Raw genomic sequence first — 21,874 nt, forward strand, 5'->3', positions numbered from 1 at the left:
TGTTTCTTTGCAGTATATTTCTGCATGTCCATTAGGCAAATTACACAAACACCATGTAATCGTGTGGTACTACCTGGCTGTGAAGAACAAAAGGAAGAGAAAGAGTAAGAGAGAGATCCGAGTCACAAACTGTACTAACAGACAGATTTGCAAATGTGGAAAAATAGAAATGTTTTTGTTTATTGAAATCTTATTATTTTTAATTTAAAGATAGCTGTTACTAGTACACTTGTCTGTATAGAGGCACTAATATAACTAACTCATATAAGCTAACAATTTTTTTAAAGAAATTACAAATTTTTCTTTTCTTTAAATGGATACTTTGCCTTTTTTTTTTAATTTCTTCCATAACTCAGACAGCTCTGGTCATCAGCTTAACTCACAAAGACATGTAAGCAGAGTTACAGACACGATTTTAAAGAACAAACAGATTTCTAGTGCAAAAATGTTCACAGTATCAGATGCATCCAAAAGCAAGTCAGCTTTGCCCATGCCCAAAGAAGTTTTACCTTTACTTTTTAGTTTTAAAGTTTTACCTTTTACCTTTACTACACAGCACAATAAATTTTATCACTGTGAAGAGAGAACTTCTGTTGCTGTTCTTTCCTTTCCTACCTAGCACATCTATTCTGGCTTGTGATGAAGAGCAAGCAATACCATATTCTGGCATCTGCCTGAGGACTTTAGGTGCCTGTGTCCTCAGACACCTGAGAGTTTTTCATGGCTGAAAAGAAACACCAGTACAATACAGGTGCTGGGCAAATTGTTCCAGATTTTCTGTCTACAAACATACATCTGTCTACATATTACATTGGCATACAACAGCATCTAGCTGGGAAGCTGTCATTCCAGTCTCCAAGTCAGGATAGTTTCAGATTTATGGAATGGCAATACAGTAAAAGATATTACAATCTAATGAAAGGAAAAGAAGAACTTCACTTCTACAGCTCAGTGAGGCATCTAACATCAATTCTGAACATTCCATGCAGCAAAGGATATTGGGAATTTCACAAGAGCAAGAAAAGGCAATATTTAGTCAATTATGTAATATTAACTGAGGCAATAGAAAGCCCTCTCTGACATTACTGTGTATGTTGAAAATCACTCAGAACAAATAATGAAGGTTGAACTGTAGACAATGTTCTTCCAAGGAAAAGACATTTCACAATACAAGTAGTCATTAGATACAAGGAGGCTGTCAGTCTTGGATGGCATAAATATTTCTCTCTAAAGAATAGGACTTTGAGATCACCATGATCTTTTAAGATGTTCAGGCTTTCAGAAACTGTGTCTGTTTAGAACTTGTTTTCTTCAAAAAGCTTTTGGGCAATGAAACTCTTTCTTCCTTGATAAAGCAAATTTATATGGAACTGACAAGTTTAAGCCTACATACTAAGGAAGATTGGTACCATTGTCTACTAGCAGATTGAGTTGAAGTGGCTATAGTTACAGCACTTGAAATTTTGAAAAGGTAGGTTATGAACTGCAGGAGGTAGAAATTAACAGAACTTCCCACAGCCACTTCCTGTATACATAATAGTATGGTGTGGAGATAACTCCATGGTGTTCTTCTACATTGTAGTGAATTGACCAAGGAAGACAGCAATCTTTGTATTGGTCCTGGGAAAACATAAACTCTTCAAACATCTGCTTTTGAGAGAGAGAATTTAGGTAAGCCCTTAAGGCACACAGGACAAGGCTTTCAATGTAGTATATATAGGATGAGACAGCTGTGCTTAAGCTGGAGGGAGTACATTCTGACAAAATACCTTGTACAGTGACAACAGGTTACTTGATCTTCAAAAAAACATTTAACACCCACACTGTGGGTGTTGAATTGCACTGTATTGTATCTTTCAATACAAAATAAAATTATTAAGAGTTCAGTATACATTGTCTTCACACTAGTTTTAAGTGCAAAATTGTTTAGAATTTGAACTTTGAGTTGCTATCTGTGTGCAAATAATTCTTGTCAGTAGTGTGTCTATTTTCAACATAAGCTTTCCTAGGAGAATGAAACAGACACAGTAATGATAACATGGGACAAAGTATTGTACAGGTTTAAGGTCCAAGCCCTTGAAAGCCAACCATTTTATGATCTCAGAAGATTAAACTGTATCTTAAATTTGGGCATGTAACAGGGCTTGAATTCAAATGTGACAGATGAAGGTCTCTACTGGGCCTTCTTCTCGCAAAGAATGATGACCCACACCTTTAGTTTTTTAAAATCCTCTTTGGACTGTAGGAAAGGGAGATGGGAACACAGTAGCATTGTTTTGGCCTGCCTGAAGAGAAGATGCCCAAGGAGATATGAAGGTTGCTGCACAAGACAGTGCAAGTCCTGTGTGGAGCAGCAATTAATCCAGGGTGATTTGTGAATCTCTGGAAGGCAGGATTCTTTGGAAAGTCTTCTACTTTGGAGTAACTGGTTGTATTCCCAACTTCCAGGATTCCTAAAACTCCCATGGCCATGAGGGGAAGAAAGTGGTAAAGCCATCTGTATAACTGAAAGACAATTTTTCTTCCAGGCAAGAAGACAGATCTTAATGTCTCCATGCCTTTCAAGATTATTTCTTGCCAAATGTTCAACAAAAAAGGGAATAAAGTAAAATGTTTTGTACTGTGGCAATAGAAGGGCTAACCTGATCCCTTCAAGCCTTGCACTAGGAATTTACTGCACCTTTTCTGGCACGTTTTCACGTATGACAATGAACTGTATATTAAGAAATTTCACCCTATACTCTGTTTGCTATACATACATTATTAATGAAATGTCTATCAGAGAATATAGAAAGCCAACTATAACTACTTATGTCCATTGGTGAAGTTCATGTTCTTCTAGTACTGATCAGTGCTGTAAAGAATTACTACTTTGTGGAGAAAACCACCTGCCTCAGATCCTGCTTCTCTGTGGCCAGTACAATATGAAGAATGTAACAGGATTGGCACTTTCCTTTCTCTCCTTCACATTTATGAACTTAGGAAGATGCCTGTTTCTTCTCTTTGCTGAGAGAGACTTCTTACATCAATGGAAGAAAATAAAAGAAGCCTTGTGTCATGGTTTGACACTGGCCTAATGCCAGGCACCCACAAGAGTTGCTCAGTGACCCTTCCCTGCTATAGCTGCGCAGCAGAGGAAAAAGGGAGAAAAATTAACAAAGGGTTCATGAGTGAGATAAGGGTCAAGAGAAAATGCTTCAAGGGCAAAACAGGCTCGACTTAAGGTTGCAAAGTGAAATTTATTACTAATAGAATCAGAGGAGGTTAATGAGAAGTAAAATAAGCCCTTAAAACACCTTTTTCCACCCAGACACTCCCTCCTTCCCACCAACAGTGCAGGGAGACAGGGCATGGGGGTTTTGATCAGTTCATCATTAAAATTTTCTTCCACTGCTTAGGGAGAGGAGCCCTTCTCCTGTGAGTCCATGGGGTCCCCCCTGTGAGACACTGTGAACTTCTCCAGTGTGGGTCCACTCTTATAAGCAGCAGCCAAACCACACCTGCTGCAACCTGAGTCCCTCCCACAGGCAGACAGTCCTCCCAAACTGCTGTGGCGTGGTGACTCTTCCACAGGGTGCAGTCCTCCAAGGACAGGCTGCTCCAGCCTGGAAGCAGGGCCCCCTCTCTCCATAGAGTCTCCCACTGGACCACAGCCTCCTCCAGGCATCCACCCGCTCCAGCATGGGCAGCTCCCCCACGGGCTGTGGGTGGATCTCTGCATCCCCCTGGATCCCCATGGGCTGCAGGGGCACAGCTGCTTCACCCTGGTCTCACCACGGCCTGCAGAGGAATCTCGGCCCCAGTGCCTGGAGCACCTCCTGCCCTTCTTTCCCTCACATGTTCTCACCTCCTCCTCTTCTCTGACTAGAAGCAAAACTGTGCCCACTTTGTTCTGATTTTCTTCTTAAATATATCATCACAGAGGCATGACCAACCTCATTCCTTGGCCCAGTTTTGGCCAGCAGCATGTCCATCTTCAGAGCCATCAGGGATTGCTCTGCCAGACATGGTGGAAGCTTCTGGCAGCTTCTTCCAGGAGCCACCTCTGTGGCCCCTCTGCTACAAAAAAACCAAGCTGTGCAAAAGCAATACACCATGCTCTTCTCAGGATGTTTCCTATGATAGCTATAATGATAATTCTCAGGAAGCCTGATCAATAAGCAGAATCCTAAGACCTTTAAAAGTCCAGCCTACTATGTACTTTGTGTCTATAAGTATGGCAAATCACATATTTAAACAGTTCAGAGGAAACAACAATACTGCTGTCAACTCCTGAAATGTTAAGCTAATTAGCATTCATTCTCCACCAACTAGGAAAAACAAACAAACAAAACGACCCATGAACTGATGATTTTTTGCTTTGGCTACAGAAGCAATATACAGGACTGAAGAGAGAGTGAGAGGCCTTGTAGAAATTAATTACACAGCACAAGTGAGAACACAGCTGCAAGAGTCTTCCAGGCTTACACAAGAAGAGTTCTCCATCTCCCCATAAGTGTAAGGGACAAAAATATCCTACCTCTTGAAAAGCAAGTTAACACTTATGTGCTAAATCAGGAGGGATTAGAAGTATAACATTAGAAAATTTAAAGCCATCAGAATTTTTTGACATTCTGTGCCAAGAACAGCACTGAAAATCAATATGAAGAGAAACATGTAACTCCATACCAGGATGAAGAACAACTAGCTAAGGCAAGCATTTTAAGGAAGTCTGATGGCAGGGTTCTGAAGGCTACCTCCTAGGGTTTTTCAAGGAAAAGTACCTTAACAATATCAGTGCCAGTCCCTGAAGCACTTAATTTGAAGATAAGCAACAGCAACAAACAACTAACATCAGTGATGAAGGTTCTTCCTTCTTACCCTGGATGTGAAAGGCATTTGGCTGAAAAGAAGGGCTTTCTGCTGGTTGGTACATCTTCAAAGGCATCCCCGCAAGCTGTGGAAGCTGAGGAGGTTGTGGAGTCTGTCTCTGCATCATGGAATGTTGAACGGTCATTCTCTGGGGGCTGATGTGATGAGAAGGAGCTGGAGCAACAAACCTAGAAGTTCAAAACCACAAAACTGTAAGATCTCCAACACATAAGAGCTAAAGATTGTTTTTACTTTATTTAGATCACTTTAGTTATTTACACAGATACAGACTTCTAAAATAAGAGTGTGCAGCCCAAAGAGAGGTAACATATTTTAAATGGTGACGTATCATTAGACTTGACATGTGGGAAAATAGCAGGCTGAATTGCCCCTTATCATGGAAAACTACTTTTAATCCACTCCTTCTGTGTGTGTGCCTAAGCCATAAATGGAGGAGATGCCTCAAGGGGGACCTGACTTTGGAGCCACTGCCAGCTCTTTATCATAAGACTTTGTATCAACTTTATTTATCAATGAAGATCTGTTCTTGCTCACTGACAGTGAGAGATCAGTTCAAGTCATTGGCCACTGAGGTGTGAGGTGTTAGGTATTAGGTTCAGGCCCAGGTTTCAGGCTCTAGAAATCTTCGTATGTTACATAGAGCTATTTGAAAATAAACAATCTGATGTCAATATAATGCAGGTAAGGGCAAGTGTTAAATTGCTTCCAGAATCTGACTACATCAACATCTTGATCTGGGCTTAAAGTATAAACTTACAAGACTGGCAGAGGAGAGAATGCTTGAGAACAAATCTGGTGTTGCATCTGCCACAGGGGTTCATCACCTCAGGAGGATGTTTTGCACAGCTCTGGCACTACTGGCACTACAAGGATATGCACTATTTTTGAAGATTTTACACAAGATTTTTATATAATTTAACTTCTTACTGAATTGTTTCAGCATTTCCTTAAAACTGCATACCTCAAAGTATTACAGATAGGTCATGCAATCTTTTTTGCAGAGAGAAAGCTAGGATTTTAAAAGCTTCTGTTTGTGCCCCAAACCACCCAACAGACTGATGGGATCCAGCTGGTTAATGAAAGCTCAGGAATGGCTCTGGGCCACATTTTTGTCAATGAGAGGACAGCTGGAAACATTCCCAAACACCAAAAAAACCATGATATTCCCGCAAGAAGGTGAGTGAAAAGTGGCATGTCAAGTCTTGCTGCAGATCAGCCTGTCTCTCCACCACTAAAAATAAGCTGTGAGTCTGCTGAGGAGGAATACCCTTCTCTGTGTGCTCAGTGGCTGCTAGGAGGGATCAGTGCCTGCAGTTAACACAGTCTGCCAGTGTTCCAGTCTGTTCCAGCCTGCCAGGATCTGGTCCCTGTTGTCCTGAGACTGGACCTCAATATACTAGATTACTTTTTTTTAACCTAATAAAAAAGCATGTTTTTCCCTAAAAAGTGTCAAGGAAGTTTTTATCACACCCTGAAGACAACAGAAGGTGTAACTCCAGTAGCAGCTCTACAGAACACCTCTGGGCAGGATCTAACTGTATTTAAATACAAGTCACTTGAGATCTTTCATGCTGCAGCTAAGAACTGTATCAGCCACATGTTATCTCTATGTGATTTTGACTTCATTTGAAATGTATTTACTACATTTCTGGTGAATCATAATCTACATTTAGAGTGTAACAAGTATCAAGATGAACTTTAGATGATGTACTGCCTATTCAGTTTTCTGTGAGAAGCACATTTTTAAAGCATATTAGGTAGGGTTTGGATGGTCCTGCTGTTAATGTGATATTAACTTCATAAATATATTACTTCAGAAATGCTACATGGGTGGAGGAAATAAAGATGTTACTACTGAACCCCTGAGTCTTTAATGTGTCAAATATTTAATTGTTCCAGATAACTGATGCAGAGTAGACCGAAAGACATACCAGGGAGGAAGAGAACAAAGCATGCACATATTTCACAATAATACTATTGTACAAATTTTTTTTAGAAATAGAAATTAGTAGTTATATTGTGATAAAAATATCAGAGATTTTTAGAAGTGCTGTAACTACCTGCTTATATGTCTCCTGAGTAATAACTGGAGTTAGATTTTTGTATAGGAGTCACATAGAAAGACTGTTATCTCCTGCCAGAGACTGAGAGCCAAGCACAGACAGTCTTTAAATACTATGATTATTTTTAACATAATGGAATATAATCCGTTGTGTTTTCAGGATTAATTTGGGAAAATTAATTTCTGAAAAATTATTTTAACCAGTAGCCACTAATGGGAAAAATCCTTTGCAAAACTAAAAGTGGAAAGCACAATTTTACAGATTTACCTTTGATTTAACATCCAAAAAACTTCCTCCCAATAATAATACACTATATTTTACAGCCAGACAGGACTCCTTTTTAGTAGACATAAGTGCTTTTATAATTATTTATAAATCAACCTGGCTTACCCATATCCACGACTATAGTTATCTACTTTTTTTTTCCTTCCGCTTAACAAAAGAGAAATTTGTACTTGTCACAGCCCAGATTTGTCTCTGAACAAATCTCATTATATTCCTGGGAGAACACCTAATTTAATTTTGTTCCTGAAACACTCAGGACCAGCTTGTAACCACTTGGAAACTGCAATCAAGAACTACAGTCGGGCCCAGGTGTCAATTCAATCAGAAACCAGTCAGATTTGCAGAAAGTTCCTCTATCCTATGCCTGTTCAAAAATCGAAGCAGAAATGTTTCTGAAGCCATTAAATGTTTTTTTCTTTTCCAATTTTACCTTTGAAAAAGCATCTTGCTGGGCAATGACTAGATTTGGTAGTAAGCAAGATGGATGATAAAGGTACCAAAACTTACCTATTTTGCTGAGATTAGTTAAAATGCCACATACAATCCCACATGCTTTACTGGAGCTAGCACAGTAAACAGTCACTACAACTACATGCACAACGCAAGAAATGTGTGGAAAAGGAAGGGAAGAGGAAATCTAAGAGTCATAATATAGAGTATAAATTGTGTATTTATATAGTGCTTTAATTTAGTTAATTTTATCATGGTTGGCCATCTACAAATAAATCCTTTTTTGAGTGGGGAAACCACCTCTTCTGTCTCTGTAGCAATAATATATATAAGATGTTTTTTCACCTAGAAACCCAAGTGCTTTGCAACTCCTCGATTCATTTCACTGCAACTGAGTATTTTTTAAATTTTTAAAATATTTTTCTCTATATATTGAAAGAAAGGAAACTGCAACTGCATATAAAAGACATAATTTGCCTTCCATTAATCCATGCTACACTACAGCGCAAAATGCTACTAACATTAAATATTTGAGACAGCAACTATGTAACTGTTTTGGATGTAGTTCTGTCTTCATTCTTCTTTTTTTTTTTTTTCCCCTCAACTTTGCAATGTAAATTAAAGCATATGCCACCACTCAGACAAAATGAATCCTTATGGTTGCTACAGATATGTTGCTGAAGTGGAAATTGAACATTAAAGCTGAAAACCCTGTTTTTCTTTTTTTTTTCCTTCAGAGGCCATAGTTTTCTTTGAACAACTTGTAAACACAATTTATTGACTTGCTGCTCTTTTAATTGGCTGAGTCCTTTTTGCTGAGCTTCAGCAGTTTGGGAATATATCCAGATGTTATGCAGTTCACACAGTAAGGTGATCAGGCTTTCATCTCACTGAGCTGAATGTTTGGCTGGACAGAGGACTGAACTACAAGCTCCCTGTAAGAGGTTGCTGTGTCCAACACTGTCCTGTGCAGTGCTGCGCTTTCTGACAAGGTTAAATGAAGAAAAATCCATGATCATTCCTTCCTGAGTGCCTTTTTATTTCTAGGAAAATCCAGAAAATCTGGGATGATGTCTCCATTCTCTGCTCTGACATTCTTTCTGTGAATTCACATTCTTTGAACTCACACTTTATGCTGTGTCTTAGTGTCTTTACAGATCCTCAGTCTGCTGTCAGTGAAGGAAACATTCTGTTGCAACCCAGCATGGTGAAACCCAGCATATTGCACCATAAGTTAGTTTGGCTACCTATCAGTGACAATCAAATAAACCTGCTTTAAAAACACATTTAAGGAAAGCATACCTTTTGCCAGGAACAAAATTGAAAAAATAAGTTGTTTTCCCCAAAGTGATGAATATATTCCTTTGACCAAAATAACAAAAGCCTAATTTTTTACCTACCTATGATGCATGTTTCTCTCCAATGATTTCTCTGCTACAAGTTTTGTGAGTGTTTTCGTTTCAGAGGTTTTTGTTTGTTTGTTTTGGTTTGGTTTTTGGGTTTTTTGTTGTTGTTGTCATTCTTGTATTTTTTTTTTATTAAGGAATTGCATTAAGGAATGCAATCTTCTTGCATAACAGAAATATTTTCGGCAAGAAAACGAAAATCTAGCTGAGAGAAGGGATGGCAGAAAGAACAAACAAACTCTCTGACCAGTACCTCATCTTCTCTCTGGTGAGAAGATGAAAGAAGAATTTAAGCGGAATTTAAACTGGAATTTAAGGAAGGGAGCTGTGACCAGGCACCTCTATATATTCATATTAGTGCAGCACTCAAAATTAGTATCAAAGAGCTGGGACAGACAAAGTGTAAATCTGTACTTTTATTATTTATGCTCTCTCCTTGATAAATGAAGTGATGTCTTAGATTCAAACTCTCTAACTGCCTTACACTATGTGTTCTCAGAGTTTTGTACACATAATGAATGCAATGTGAGATGTGTTCCATGTTTGGCTCAGTTTCTCACCTTAATACGGCTTAATCAAGTCCACACTTTCCCTCCCACCACCTAGAAGAGATAGATTTAAAAGAAACCCTCCCATTATTTCTCTATCCCATGGCATGTGGAAATGTAGGGAAAATGCTTATTTCCTTCTGCTCCTGTCTCTAGTAAAACTGAATCTGCTGTCCAAAAGTGGCACAAGTTGGCCCCCAGCATCAAAAAACAGCCAGGCCAGTTTGAATCAGCTTCAGTCTAACAAATACAGCCTTCTGCTGCAATAAATGCTGGTCAGCCTGTCCTAGCATGTGGTTGCATGCACAGTGTGTCAGCAACCACACAGCACAGAACCACAGAACAGTTTGGGTTGGAAGGGACCTTCAAAGGTCACCTACTCTGACCCTTACTAGCGTGAGGGGCAACAGATGCTCTCCTTGCACTCCTAAATCCTGCAGTCCTCTAAACAATGAGGTTGAAATAAACAGAATGATTCACACCTTTCCAAGTCACTATCTCTGCCATTTTCTCTACTGAAGGTTTGTTCATGTTTTTGCTGTTCTCATCATACCCATGAAGTGAGGTCACAGCCTACTCGCAAGGCCCCTAGGTGAGTGTACTGTGTTAGATTCAATACACAGATTTTGCCTTAGCTGTTTGTTTAAACATTTCCCTTAGCTTCTGCCCTATGTATTGTAATCAAACCAACACTGTTGTAATACTTTTTTCCTTTTCTGAATTTAAATTGTCATTTGTCACACTACCTAAATGAAGACACTGGAACTTTTTTTAAATCTAAAGCAGTTCCACATATGGGAATTAGCACTTTAAGCCTTTTTAGAGAGTGTGTATACACTTAACACATGATAAAGGACTATACCATGTTAGCTTTTTATTATTCTGTAGAGTACTCTATTATCTTGATGTCTGAAATGGATTCAATAACTTGAATGAAGGAAGTCTTACTCTAGGCACCTCTGCTATGGTTTTACAGCAGACAAACCTCAGAAATGGGCTAATAAGATCACTGCCTTTTATAATTACATTTATACCTATAACAACTATTAATGTGTCCCTGCCTATCACCTCATGCTCTGGCAAACATTGGGTATGGATGGACAGGCCATGCATTGAAGAGGGAACTGTACTGGGACAGAAGAGCCTGTGTGTCAGGCACGAGAGCATGGCCAGCCCCGAGGTGTGCACAGAGGGCCAGAGCCAGCACAAGGGAAAAAGACCAGGATCATGGGGGCAGAGTGGGGAGGAGGGAATGAACCAAGTAGATGAGCTCCAGTGATCATGAGGCAGTAAGCTCCATCTCAGAAAGATGCAGAACTGGCTGAATTCACACGTGAAATCTGAAATAAAAATGTACTTTCACCTGTTGTTAATTTCCTGACGCAACATGTTCTTCTGTCTTCCTGATACAAGGCAGAGTGAATATTGCTTCCATCCAAAGAAATTATACTCATTTACCAGTAATTGAAGTCTAGTAAATGTTGGTTTTAGGTTTATAATTGGGGATTTTGCACTCTTCAAATTACTGTCATATCTGTCACTCAAGGAAATTAAGTACTTTGAAATACATTAGTGAAATACAGCAATTTATCACTGAGAGCACTGAAAAATAAATTTTAAAAATAATGTTTAAGTATCCATGAGCAGATAGTAAGAGTTTAGTATTTAGTGTGAAATGTTATCTTCTTGACTTTTCCACTAAAAACCATTGACTTAGGCATCTTCAGACTTGTGATTTGGTAGACTTCTGGTTCAATGAACTATAGATTTCCACATCTGTAGTACCATACACTATCTAAATCATTGGAAAGAGTGCTGAAAATAATTTAGGGAATGTCTAACGATGAAAATCAAAACACATCTGAGCAATTGATTTTTATGTCAAATATCTAGAATAATAGAATTTACCATACTTAACCAGCATATAATAAAACATGGATAACTGTCATAAAATAAATCCTGACTATAAATCAAACTCAAAAACCAGCGAAATAAATATTTGTTCATTATCTATTGTTCTTCATAAAGTGGCTATTAAAAATAAAAAAAAAGAAGGCAAGGTCTTCCTTCAGAAATGCTTAGTATTGGGAGAGTATTGACAGAATATGACTCTTTTCCCACAAGTAAACAGAAACATGAATCTCAGGGCCCCCATTCTGTAAGGTAAGGCTGTGGTCATCGGAAGTTCAGTGTGGCAGCTGGTATCACTTTCCTTTCTTGGGCCCTTCATCAAGAAGGGATTGGAGGAAATCCCTGAAATGGAGATGGATGGAAAATCTCCCTCTCAGACTGGAATAACACAGTCCATTTCACCTCTCCTCCTGATAAACCCCTACCCAGAGCAGTTGTTAGGCCAGGGCTGCCACCAGTGGCTTTCTGTACACCAACAATTGTATGTCCCCCCATCCTGGCAGCTCTGAAGACAGTCCAGCCTCAGGCTCAAGCTGGGAAGCACAGGCTCTTACCTCTCTGAGTCTGCAGCTGTGAGAAGAGATATCTGGGGAGGATGCAGAGGACTGCCCTGTATGTTATGACCTGGGGAAGAGTGGCTGCTGGGATGGGACAAGGACACTGCCCCAGCTGCTGCTCCACTTTGATTTATCTGTGCACTGGGGATCACAGCTGCCAAAAGTAAAAGAGAAATAATGATCATCAGGCAGGAAACAGCACTGATAACTGACCAAACAACAACAATATTGATCAGTGACCAAACACCAACATGCAACCCCTCTGTCAAGCTGTAGTGCCAACTCTTAGCAATTAAGAAAACAAAGGGTTTTCTGATGTGTTGTTTTCTGTACAAAGGGAAGAAGAAGATCCACATGAAAATAAGTAAGTATTCTTTGCTTCTGCCAAATGACATTTCCATAAAACCAGGCATGAATGATCACAGCCATGCTCATTGTTTTGGAATTTTTTTCTCTGAATAAGGCTGCAAATCTTCTATACTTTTCTATTGTAGAAGATGTGTCAATATTCCTAAGATCTGTATGCTTAGAACTAGTGAACAGAAAGAACTGTTTCATAAAATGTGAAATGCTTTCTACATTTCCCCCTCGTCTTTAAAAAATGACAAATTTCTTGAAGAAATCCTATCATTGGTCCAGATTCCTCAGTAATACATACAAGAATTTTAAATTATCTTTAACAGCTTATATAATTTTCTGTGTGTTTTCTCTGCTATTTTTTTTTCTAACAAGGAAAGTTTCCTGCCTGTTTCCTTTCTCACTAAACAAAAAGCAATATAGGACTGTGTTCAAATGAGCTAATTAGTTGATCCCAAATCCTGTAACCTTATTTTCTGATAACCCCCTTAAAAAAAAAAGTTTAAATCAGAAAAATTTAAATCTTTGTATCTCTGAAAATCCAGTTACCCAGCTATTTCTACTGACATTTGTGTCAGGTAGCTTATGCTGATGTTGACTGGTAGACAAATACATGCTCTTAAATATTTTATGAGCCCAGAGAATGAATTAGATAGTCTGTCTAAAAGATAAAAATTACTTCTCCTGTTTGTCTGTTGTATCTTCCTGTGTCTTAAAAAAAAAAAAGTATTGTTCAGGCCTAGGTTACAGAGTAAAATTCTACCTATGAAATTTTCATTATGCTAGTGAATATGTTGGAGCTAATGATTTTAATTTCTTGATAAAATCCTAGAGTTTAAACCAGTTCCCCAGGGGGCACCATCAGTAGTAAAACATCTTTCTAGGCTGAAATAGCCCATGTACGCTGCAATCCTAGCAGAAGAAAGACTGCATTAGAGGTAGCCTCACTATAGATCAGTCTTCAAGGAAATGATTTCACAGGTCATCGTTTTCTCATTCACAGGTGTCAATTTTGCAACAGAAGATCAAAAAGGTGAAAATTCACCTCACCTCCCAAGTCCTCAGCCTCCTTTTGGAAAGACTCTATTAATCCTTACAAGCCCACCTTTGTGACACACTGGAATTCACCAAGCTAAGAAGGAGTTAAGGAGGACACTCAGGAGTCTAATCATGCTGTAGCCCCTTTAAGGAGCTGCCCTGGACATCTTTCATCTGGTGGAAATGACACACAGTGCAAGACGACAGACAGCTGTCTGCAGTCACCAGTTTGTGAATAAAAGCATCCAATACAGATGCTGTAGCGGTAATGTCAAAGATTAGGGGAAGTTGACACTGGTGGTCAAAGCTGGAGGAACAGAGGCTGACTTTGGTACCAGGCTCTGCTCTTTGCTAATTTGTGTGTGGACCAGAGCCTCCTAATCACAACCCAAGTGACGACAGATATCTGACAGCAGAAGACATGCCAATCCTTAAAGAGGAACAGAGGAGGCAGGTCCCGCAGGAAGATAAGACATCACTTAAAACAGCAAAGTTGCAAAGAAGAAGCTGAGGACATCTTCTTACTAAGACAGGGGAATTTTTTTTTTCACTTTGCTCATGCACCCCAAAAGTTACTTTTTCCATGTCTGTCTCTCAGCGTAGCACAAAGACAAGTGCAGAAGATAAAAACAAAGGAATGAACTTTTGAAATTCTTATTTTATCTTATATGCAGCACAGAAGAAAACACTGAAAAACAACCAAGCACACATTCTGACAGCAAAAGCAGAGAGAATATTTAATGAATCAGGACACTGCAAAGGAATGCCCTGATTGTCTAAATAAGAAGGAACTATTTAAGTTATTCATTGGCAAAATAGGGTAACTTGCATTTTACGATGACAAAAACTAATAAAACTGTTTAAAAATATACAATGGCTTAGTTTACCAGTACTGTGATCTTTGCATTTAGAATTAACCTCTTCAGGATCAGGAGTAAAAAGGCTGGATTATGACCAGGTCTTCAGCACAAGGCAGCAAGAGTTGTTCATCTTGATGTAGCCGTTCTCTTCCACAACCACCATTAGCATTCCATACAAGTATTTTGTAAGCCATGCTTGCACATTTTCTAGCTGGTTCAGGCTGTGTTACATGTGAGTTACTTGCTCAAAGGACTGCCAGTAAATACCTTTCCAATGTCTTTTCAATCCTGATCCCATTAAATTCCTGATTCAGATGGTATGAAAGCAAGATGGTATGAGCAAGACATGGGTTTAGGAGGGGCAGGTCATGTTTGACCAACGTGATCTCGTTTTATGACCAGGTGACCTGCCTGGTGGATGCAGGAAAGGGTGTGGATGTTGTGTACCTGGACTTCAGCAACGCCTTTGACGTTGTCTCCCACAGCACACTCCTGGAAAAGCTGGCAGCCCACGGCTTGGACAGGAGCACTCTGTGCTGGGTTAGGAACTGGCTGGATGGAGGGGCCCAGAGAGTGCTGGTGAGCAGTGCTGCATCCAGCTGGGGCCAGGCACCAGTGGTGTCCTCAGGGGTCTGTGCTGGGGCCAGCTCTGTTCAATGTCTTCACTGACAACAAAGATGAGGGGATTGAGTCTTTCATTAGTAAATTTGCAGATGACACTAAGCCAGGATCTGTTGCAGGGTAGGAGGCTCTTCAGAGAGACCTGGAATGGTTGGATGGGTGGGCAGAGTCCAATAGGATGAAGTTTAATAAATCCAAGTGTTGAGTCTGCATTTTGCCCACAATAACCCTCTGCAATGCTAGAGGCTGGGGACAGTGTGGCTGGAAAGGGAGCTGGGGGTACTGGTGACAGCCAGCTGAACATGAGCCAGCAGTGTGTCCTGGTGGCCAAGAAGGCCAAAGGCATCCTGGCCTGGATCAGGAACAGTGTGGCCAGCAGGAGCAGGGAGGTCACCCTTCCCCTGTACTCAGTCCTGGTGAGGCCACACCTTGAGTGCTGTGTCCTGTTCTGGGCCCTCAGTTTGGGAAGGGTCTTGAGAGGCTGGGGCGTGTCCAGAGGAGGCAACGAGGCTGGAGAGGGACTGGGAACACAAACCTTGTGAGGAATGACTGAGGGAACTGGGGGTGTTTAGCCTGGAGAAAAGGAGACTCAGGGGTGACCTGACTCAGACTGACCCCCACCTGACTACAATCTCCTCTCTTGAAAGGAGATTGTAGTCAGGTGGGGTCAGTCTCTTTCTCCAGGCAGCAACTGACAGAACAAGATGACAGAGTCTTAAGCTGCACCAAGGGAAATATAGGTTGGATGGTAGGAAAAAGTTCTTCATGGAGAGAGTGATAAAGTAGTGGAATGGCCTGTCCATGGAGGTCGTGGAGTCGCCATCCTTGTATGTGTTTAAAAAGATTGGATGTGGCACTCAGTGCCATTATTTAGTTGAGGTGTTAGGGCATGTATTGGACTCATTGATCTTAAAGATCTCTTCCAGCCTAGTGATTCTGTGGTTCTGTGAAATGTTTGTGACAACCAGCATGCTCACTGACTCCAGTATAGCACCACCACGTAGGTCCAAACACAAAGATTTATAGTTGTTAGTTTAAAGTGGGTTTTAAACAATAAGAGAAGAGGTTTAGATTAGATGTCAGGAAGAAATTCTTTACTGTGACGTGGTGAGATACTGGAAAAAGCTGCCTTGAGAAGCTGTGGATGCCACAACCCTGGAAGTGTTCAAGGCCAGGATGGATGGGGTCTTTGAGAAATCTGATCTAATGGAAAGTGCCCTGTCCATGGCATGGGGGGTGGAACCAGATGATCTTTAAGAATTCTTCCAATGCAAACCATTCTGTGATTTAATCATTCTATGATTATGTAACAAAAAGGGTTTCTACAAGAAGGCTTATCAACTCAGAATAAATTAAGACCTTTAAAGCAATTTTAAACATGTTCAGATATTTTGAAAAAAACCCCAAGCAACCTCAATAAAAACCAAAGAATCATGAGTGCTGTTCCTCTCTATCCCTTAAAAATTCCAAACAACAACATTATTTACAAGATGGATATAGCTTAGTCCAACTTAGTCCTGACTATGAACCTCAGTTTGGGTGACAGACACAAAGTTTCAGCTAAAGAGAGGAAGGAGTCGTGTTTTCTTTTCTGGAGTCTCATCACATATCCATTTATCAGTACATAAGAATTTTCCATGAGAATATTTCTGCAAACAGTTGTCTATGAGAAGCTAAATTCACATGTACCTCACCATGCATAGGAACAATTTAGGCGGTTGAAAGAGAAAAGGATGATTCTGAATAAGGTTTCTTTAAGAAAAAGAAAGCCAAAAAGTAGCATTGAAAGTGTCACAGAATCTAAGGCCAAAAAAAGCTATTTTTCAATGGAATCAGAAACCTGTAATTTCATGGAACATATTCAAATGCAGAAATGTGCAAATGACCAAAAGTGCTCTAATTGAAGAGCATCTTGGACTTACTACCAGCACTCTTAAAAACAATTTCTGACACCAAAATATCTCTCCTCTAATTATTGACAGTATGAATTTGGAGTACGGATGAGAGTTCTTACTATGTAGAAAGACAATGTGAATATTTAATTGTGTAGCTCAGTTAGTTACACACATACATTTGCAAGGTTGCCTTATTTTTTAATTACTAAATACAGCCTTCTATTTCTGTAAGGAATATTTATGAGCTCCTTGACAACAAAAGATTTACTATTGCGCAGAAGGAAAAATATAAAATAATTTTTGCACTTGAAAGCATCACCTGCATATATGCCCCTCTTTCACTTCCCTTAGGAAGTCCACAGGATTTTGTAGCCAGGAGTATGTGGGTATGTGCTGAGTTGTAAGTGGTAAGCCCAGCTAAGGAAAAACCTATTTTCTGTTTTACCTTTATCCTCAGCTCACCTGTAAATCTGAAGTCTCCAGAGAACATGAAACTCAAGAAGCCATCATGCACTAAGAAGTACAGCAGAAGTAAAAATTGCATTTTCAAGATAAGTCTGTCTCCAAAGCTGGTCTGTCACATTGACCACCTGCACTGCCTTTCTATGTGTTTTCAGTTATTTTACAGGTAGATCATAGTTACTGGAAAAGATTAAAGTACTGAAGCAATAAAGCAGGGACTAGTCTTTTAAGCCATTCCTGAAATGGCATCTCTAGATCACATCCCTGCCTTTCATTTTCTTATCTTTTAGTGGATTGCAGTTTCTGAATTTCAGTCTCATAATGATGAATGGAACTACAAAAGGTGCAAGTGGCCGTGTTGCCTACAATGTTTGTAGTAGCCCATTGTTAAATGATCTTAAAAATGGGAACCCAAACATTACATCAATTTTTGGAGAACCATGAAGTTGTCCCAAAATAGAAATTATAAACTCATAAGTAAAACTGGCAAATAAAAGGGCAAGTCTGAGGGAAAGCAAACTATCCTCCTTAAACTAAGATAATATTATTAAGACTTTTTTGCCCGCTGTAATGTGTGTATGGTCCAACCTATGACTACATCACATTAAGCAGGTGTTCTAGATATGTATGCAATAATTAAATTCAGCCTAAACGGTGAAAACAGAGATCCTCTTCATTATTGGTAGTCTTACATTACTGCTCCTTTTAAATCCATTTCCTATGCATCAAATACAATTCTGTTTTTCATAGCAAGGGCCATTCATATGTCAGTTCTTCCTTCTCATTCTTGTTTTTGTCTTGCAGGAATGAGCTGTAACTACTTTCCAATGCTATCATCCTTAAAAAATATTTTTAAAGAAAATAACAGACTACTTTTTAAAAAAGAAAATTAGATTTTTTTTTCAGACATCTCTTAGGACTCACTAGGACAATTTCTTTAATAATTTCATTAATCTCTTCTTGTATGTGTCCTTAATCTCTACCTGCCTGTTGTACCTACCTACTTTCCTATCATTACCTCAGATAAAAACTCCTGGGGGATTGGATTTTTTCTTATTATGTGAACAGAGCACCCAACTTAGTAGAACTTCAGTGAGGAAAAAAAACAAAGAAAAGCACAACTCAAGCAAAGCACAGCAAGTCATACACATAGAAGTAGTTAGATCAAACTTTCACAATACAACATAAGACATTATTTAAAAAATACTCAGAATTCAAATAAGTTCTGTAACTTTAGTGACATAATTTTTTAATTCCAACTTTCAAAGAAAATTATGCACTTGACAAGCTTTAGAAAGATCCTTTGCTTGCTCTGGAGCAGAACTTAGTGTGATATTCAGTAACTACTTATAAATCAATTACATATTCTGGCTGATGATTAAATATGAAATGGTCAAGTTTTATCCAAACAGTACAGTAAAAAGATGGGTTTTTTTCCACTGAATTACTTATGATTCTTATGGTTTTAGTGATTCCAGATTGCTCTATACAAAGTAAGTTCATAATATTTCACAACAGGAAAAAAACATCATGCCCATGTTAATATGAGTGTATTGCTCTCATCTTCATTCTGTGAGTTGAGTAAACCAAAATGCCTAGGTATTGTTCAAAATTTAAACATAGATACTTTCACAATGCTTAGCCCTTATTCTGTTTGCTTTAGTCACATAAACATAATTTAGTGATAGTTTTAAGCAAAGAAGCTGTAATGCTACCTCACTGTGTTAGTAAGATAATAATCAGTTTGGATTTCTTCTATGAAGTTATAAAGACTACATGATAAGAAAAAGCTCTTTTGAAGACTTAACACCAAGTGATAGATCTGTATTCAAAAAGGTTATTGTTGTATTTCATTTAAAAGTCTCTGTGTCTATAGATTCTGTAATTCATCAGTACTGAGAAACTATATAGTGGTCACTACAGGTGTTTTACTATGTAAGTGAAAATGGACTTGCATCTAAACATGTACTTTTGACATTTCTGACCTATTTCTAATAATTTGCTTTCAAACATTTACTCTGTAGACTTCTTCTACAAGAAAAACAGCTACCTTTGCTTTAAATGTGCATCAATAGTAAGTGAAGTCACCTTCATGTAAGGAAAGTTTGATTGGACACTACTGAAAGAATGAAAATTTTTCTTCCTTCTACTTTAAAAGTGGAGACATTTCAGCTAATGTGCCATCTCAAACAGTACCCAGTTTGAGGTATAATGTATTTAACTTTTCAGAAGTCCCAAAGCTATATTTAAAAAAAAAAAGTTTTCAGTAAATTTTGAAGGGTAGATTTTCTGAGGCAAGACACTTAGTTTTTTGTGCATTTTACTTTCCTCTCTATTTGATGTGAATAATTTTCATGTTTCCATTTCAATAAAATAATTCCCTGCCTGCCAGATTTATCTCATTTGTTCACATAGTATATCATCCTGCAGTATCCTTGGTGAGTAGTTAATGAAACTATTTATTTCAACTGGATCAAGTAGTTGTCAAAATGGAGTGACACGGACTGCTTTATGCCTGACATAGTACCCTCTAACTGATGTGAAACAACACAAATTACTAGAACTACAAGAACTTTGCCAAATTATAGACAGCTGGGAAGACATAAGAGAAAGCAGATTATTATTTACACAGAAATTAATACTGATAAGATTACATTGCTTAATTACCATAAAAATTGCCATCTAACAGGAAGCAGTGCCATGAAAGAAACTTCCAAAATATGATATCAAAGAAGGTTCATAGTTAGTGGTGCTGCAAACATCAAGTATTGAAAGACAATGCACGAATGAGACTACAGAAAGTTATGTCTCAGTCTCAGAAGTTGTCTATGAAACATCATGATGGCAGACAATTGCCAGCTGAGGGCTGGCTGGAGGCAGCAGCTTTACCCAGCTTGTCTTGGGCAGCTGCTTGTTCAAGCCACTGTCAGCCTGTGTTTGGACTGACCCAGCAGACAGAGCTGGACATTTAAGCACAGCCTGGAAGCTAGGGAGGAGTGCTCAACAGACTGCTGTGGCCATCTCCTGTGAGAATACCCTCAATTTCTGAAATCTGACACACTGCCCCATCCCAGCTTCCATTCTGTCTAGGAACTTGAAAAGAAAAGAAAATGCTGAGTCTTTGTTATTTCTCAGTTTTGCATGTTACACTTGGTAAAACCATAAATATTTTTTTTAAAAAAAATCTCAACATTCCTCACTATCCAACTCCCTCTCAATGCACAATGTAAAATAAACAACTATAACCAACTACATGTTCCCAGAGTTTCTCTGGCCAAAATCACATTTTTAAAACCTGAAATTTCCCTTTTCTTTCCCATAGTAAATGTCACACTCAGTTGGTACTCAGACTAAGGCATTTAAAAGTTAACAGCATACAAGTGATAACAACTACTTAATAAAATAGAATATAATAAATCACAGCTTTAAATGTCCTGATTTTTGTCATATAAACCTACATCATACCAACTATTGTGTGACTCACAGCAGCCTTGACATAAACATTAAATAGAATTGCTAGCTTTACAAACCTCTCAATAAAATAAAACCACTTATTGAAGTGGCCACTTCATATAATGTCACTTTCATCACTGCAGATAACATCAGTGAGGCCAATTCATTCACTTCCTACGCCTGGTCCTCACTTAAAAGTTGGAGTGATAAAAAACATAATGCATTTTGCCTGAAAGTTAAAAACAGAAGCCCACACAACTACTAAAATATTGCATTAAAAAATGTTAACATCCTGCCCACTGCCCTCTTGAGCTTTAAGGTTTATTGTCACTCGTAACTTACTGATAGTTTCAAATGTTAACAAAAAATTGTACATGTAGGAAGGTATGACAAAGGTATTTTAGTAGGAAAATCTCATATTTAACTGAAAAAATACAATAGGATTATTACATTATTAGTATATATGTGTTTATTGTATATTTATAGTCAAAATATGTGAAGTCATAATGGAACATTTCAGTTCCTTATTGTAGATCAATTTAAAAACTGGTATGTGATCCCTGAATAAGGCAGAGGAAAAAATACTGTGACTTTAAATGAAGTAATGTATCAAGATGTCTCCAAGGAATGGTAGAAGTAAATTGGTAGCAGAATCAAATGCCTATAGAGCAAAAAATATCCATCTATGTTCTATTAAGTCTTTTCATGAATATAGTATGATTGGTTCTCCTTCCCTCTGAAAAACATATAAAAACATGTTCTTTTTCTATATTGCCTTTCATATTCTACCCTTTTTATGAGATAGTTATGGATTTCAGAGCACATTCCACTCTACAAAATGATCCCTATTATTAAGTGAGAATAATACAGCAGCTTTTTATCTGTCTTATTTTGTACCTGGGTAAATATCACAAGCAGGCCTTGGGGAGTGTCCCATGGTGTTATCTACAGCATCCTGTGGTGACAGGGCTGGCTGGAGGGGCTGGATTGCAAGGCAGTCATTCAGGATGTCCTGGCCAATCTCTGAGCTTGATCGCAACTGAAAAACAAGAGATAAAAAAGGAGAAATTGTAATGAAAGATGGACATGAACAAAA

The 21,874-nt window shown here is 38.6% G+C and overlaps 1 protein-coding gene across 7 annotated transcripts in view; it reads right to left on the minus strand.

Moving 5' to 3' along the window:
* GLIS3 (GLIS family zinc finger 3) overlaps positions 1 to 21,874 on the minus strand; it is a 202,290-nt gene that overhangs the window by 7,244 nt on the left and 173,172 nt on the right. For all 7 annotated transcript variants that reach the window (XM_064405112.1, XM_064405113.1, XM_064405115.1 and 4 more), the window contains 3 exons: positions 21,676 to 21,817; positions 12,090 to 12,246; positions 4,861 to 5,039 (listed from right to left, as the gene is read on the minus strand). In XM_064405112.1, the coding sequence (XP_064261182.1) occupies positions 4,861 to 5,039; positions 12,090 to 12,246; positions 21,676 to 21,817 (478 nt within the window). The remainder of the gene's footprint in view (positions 1 to 4,860; positions 5,040 to 12,089; positions 12,247 to 21,675; positions 21,818 to 21,874) is intronic.

The sequence above is a fragment of the Passer domesticus genome, chromosome Z (assembly GCF_036417665.1).
Source record: "Passer domesticus isolate bPasDom1 chromosome Z, bPasDom1.hap1, whole genome shotgun sequence".
Lineage (NCBI taxonomy): Eukaryota > Metazoa > Chordata > Aves > Passeriformes > Passeridae > Passer > Passer domesticus.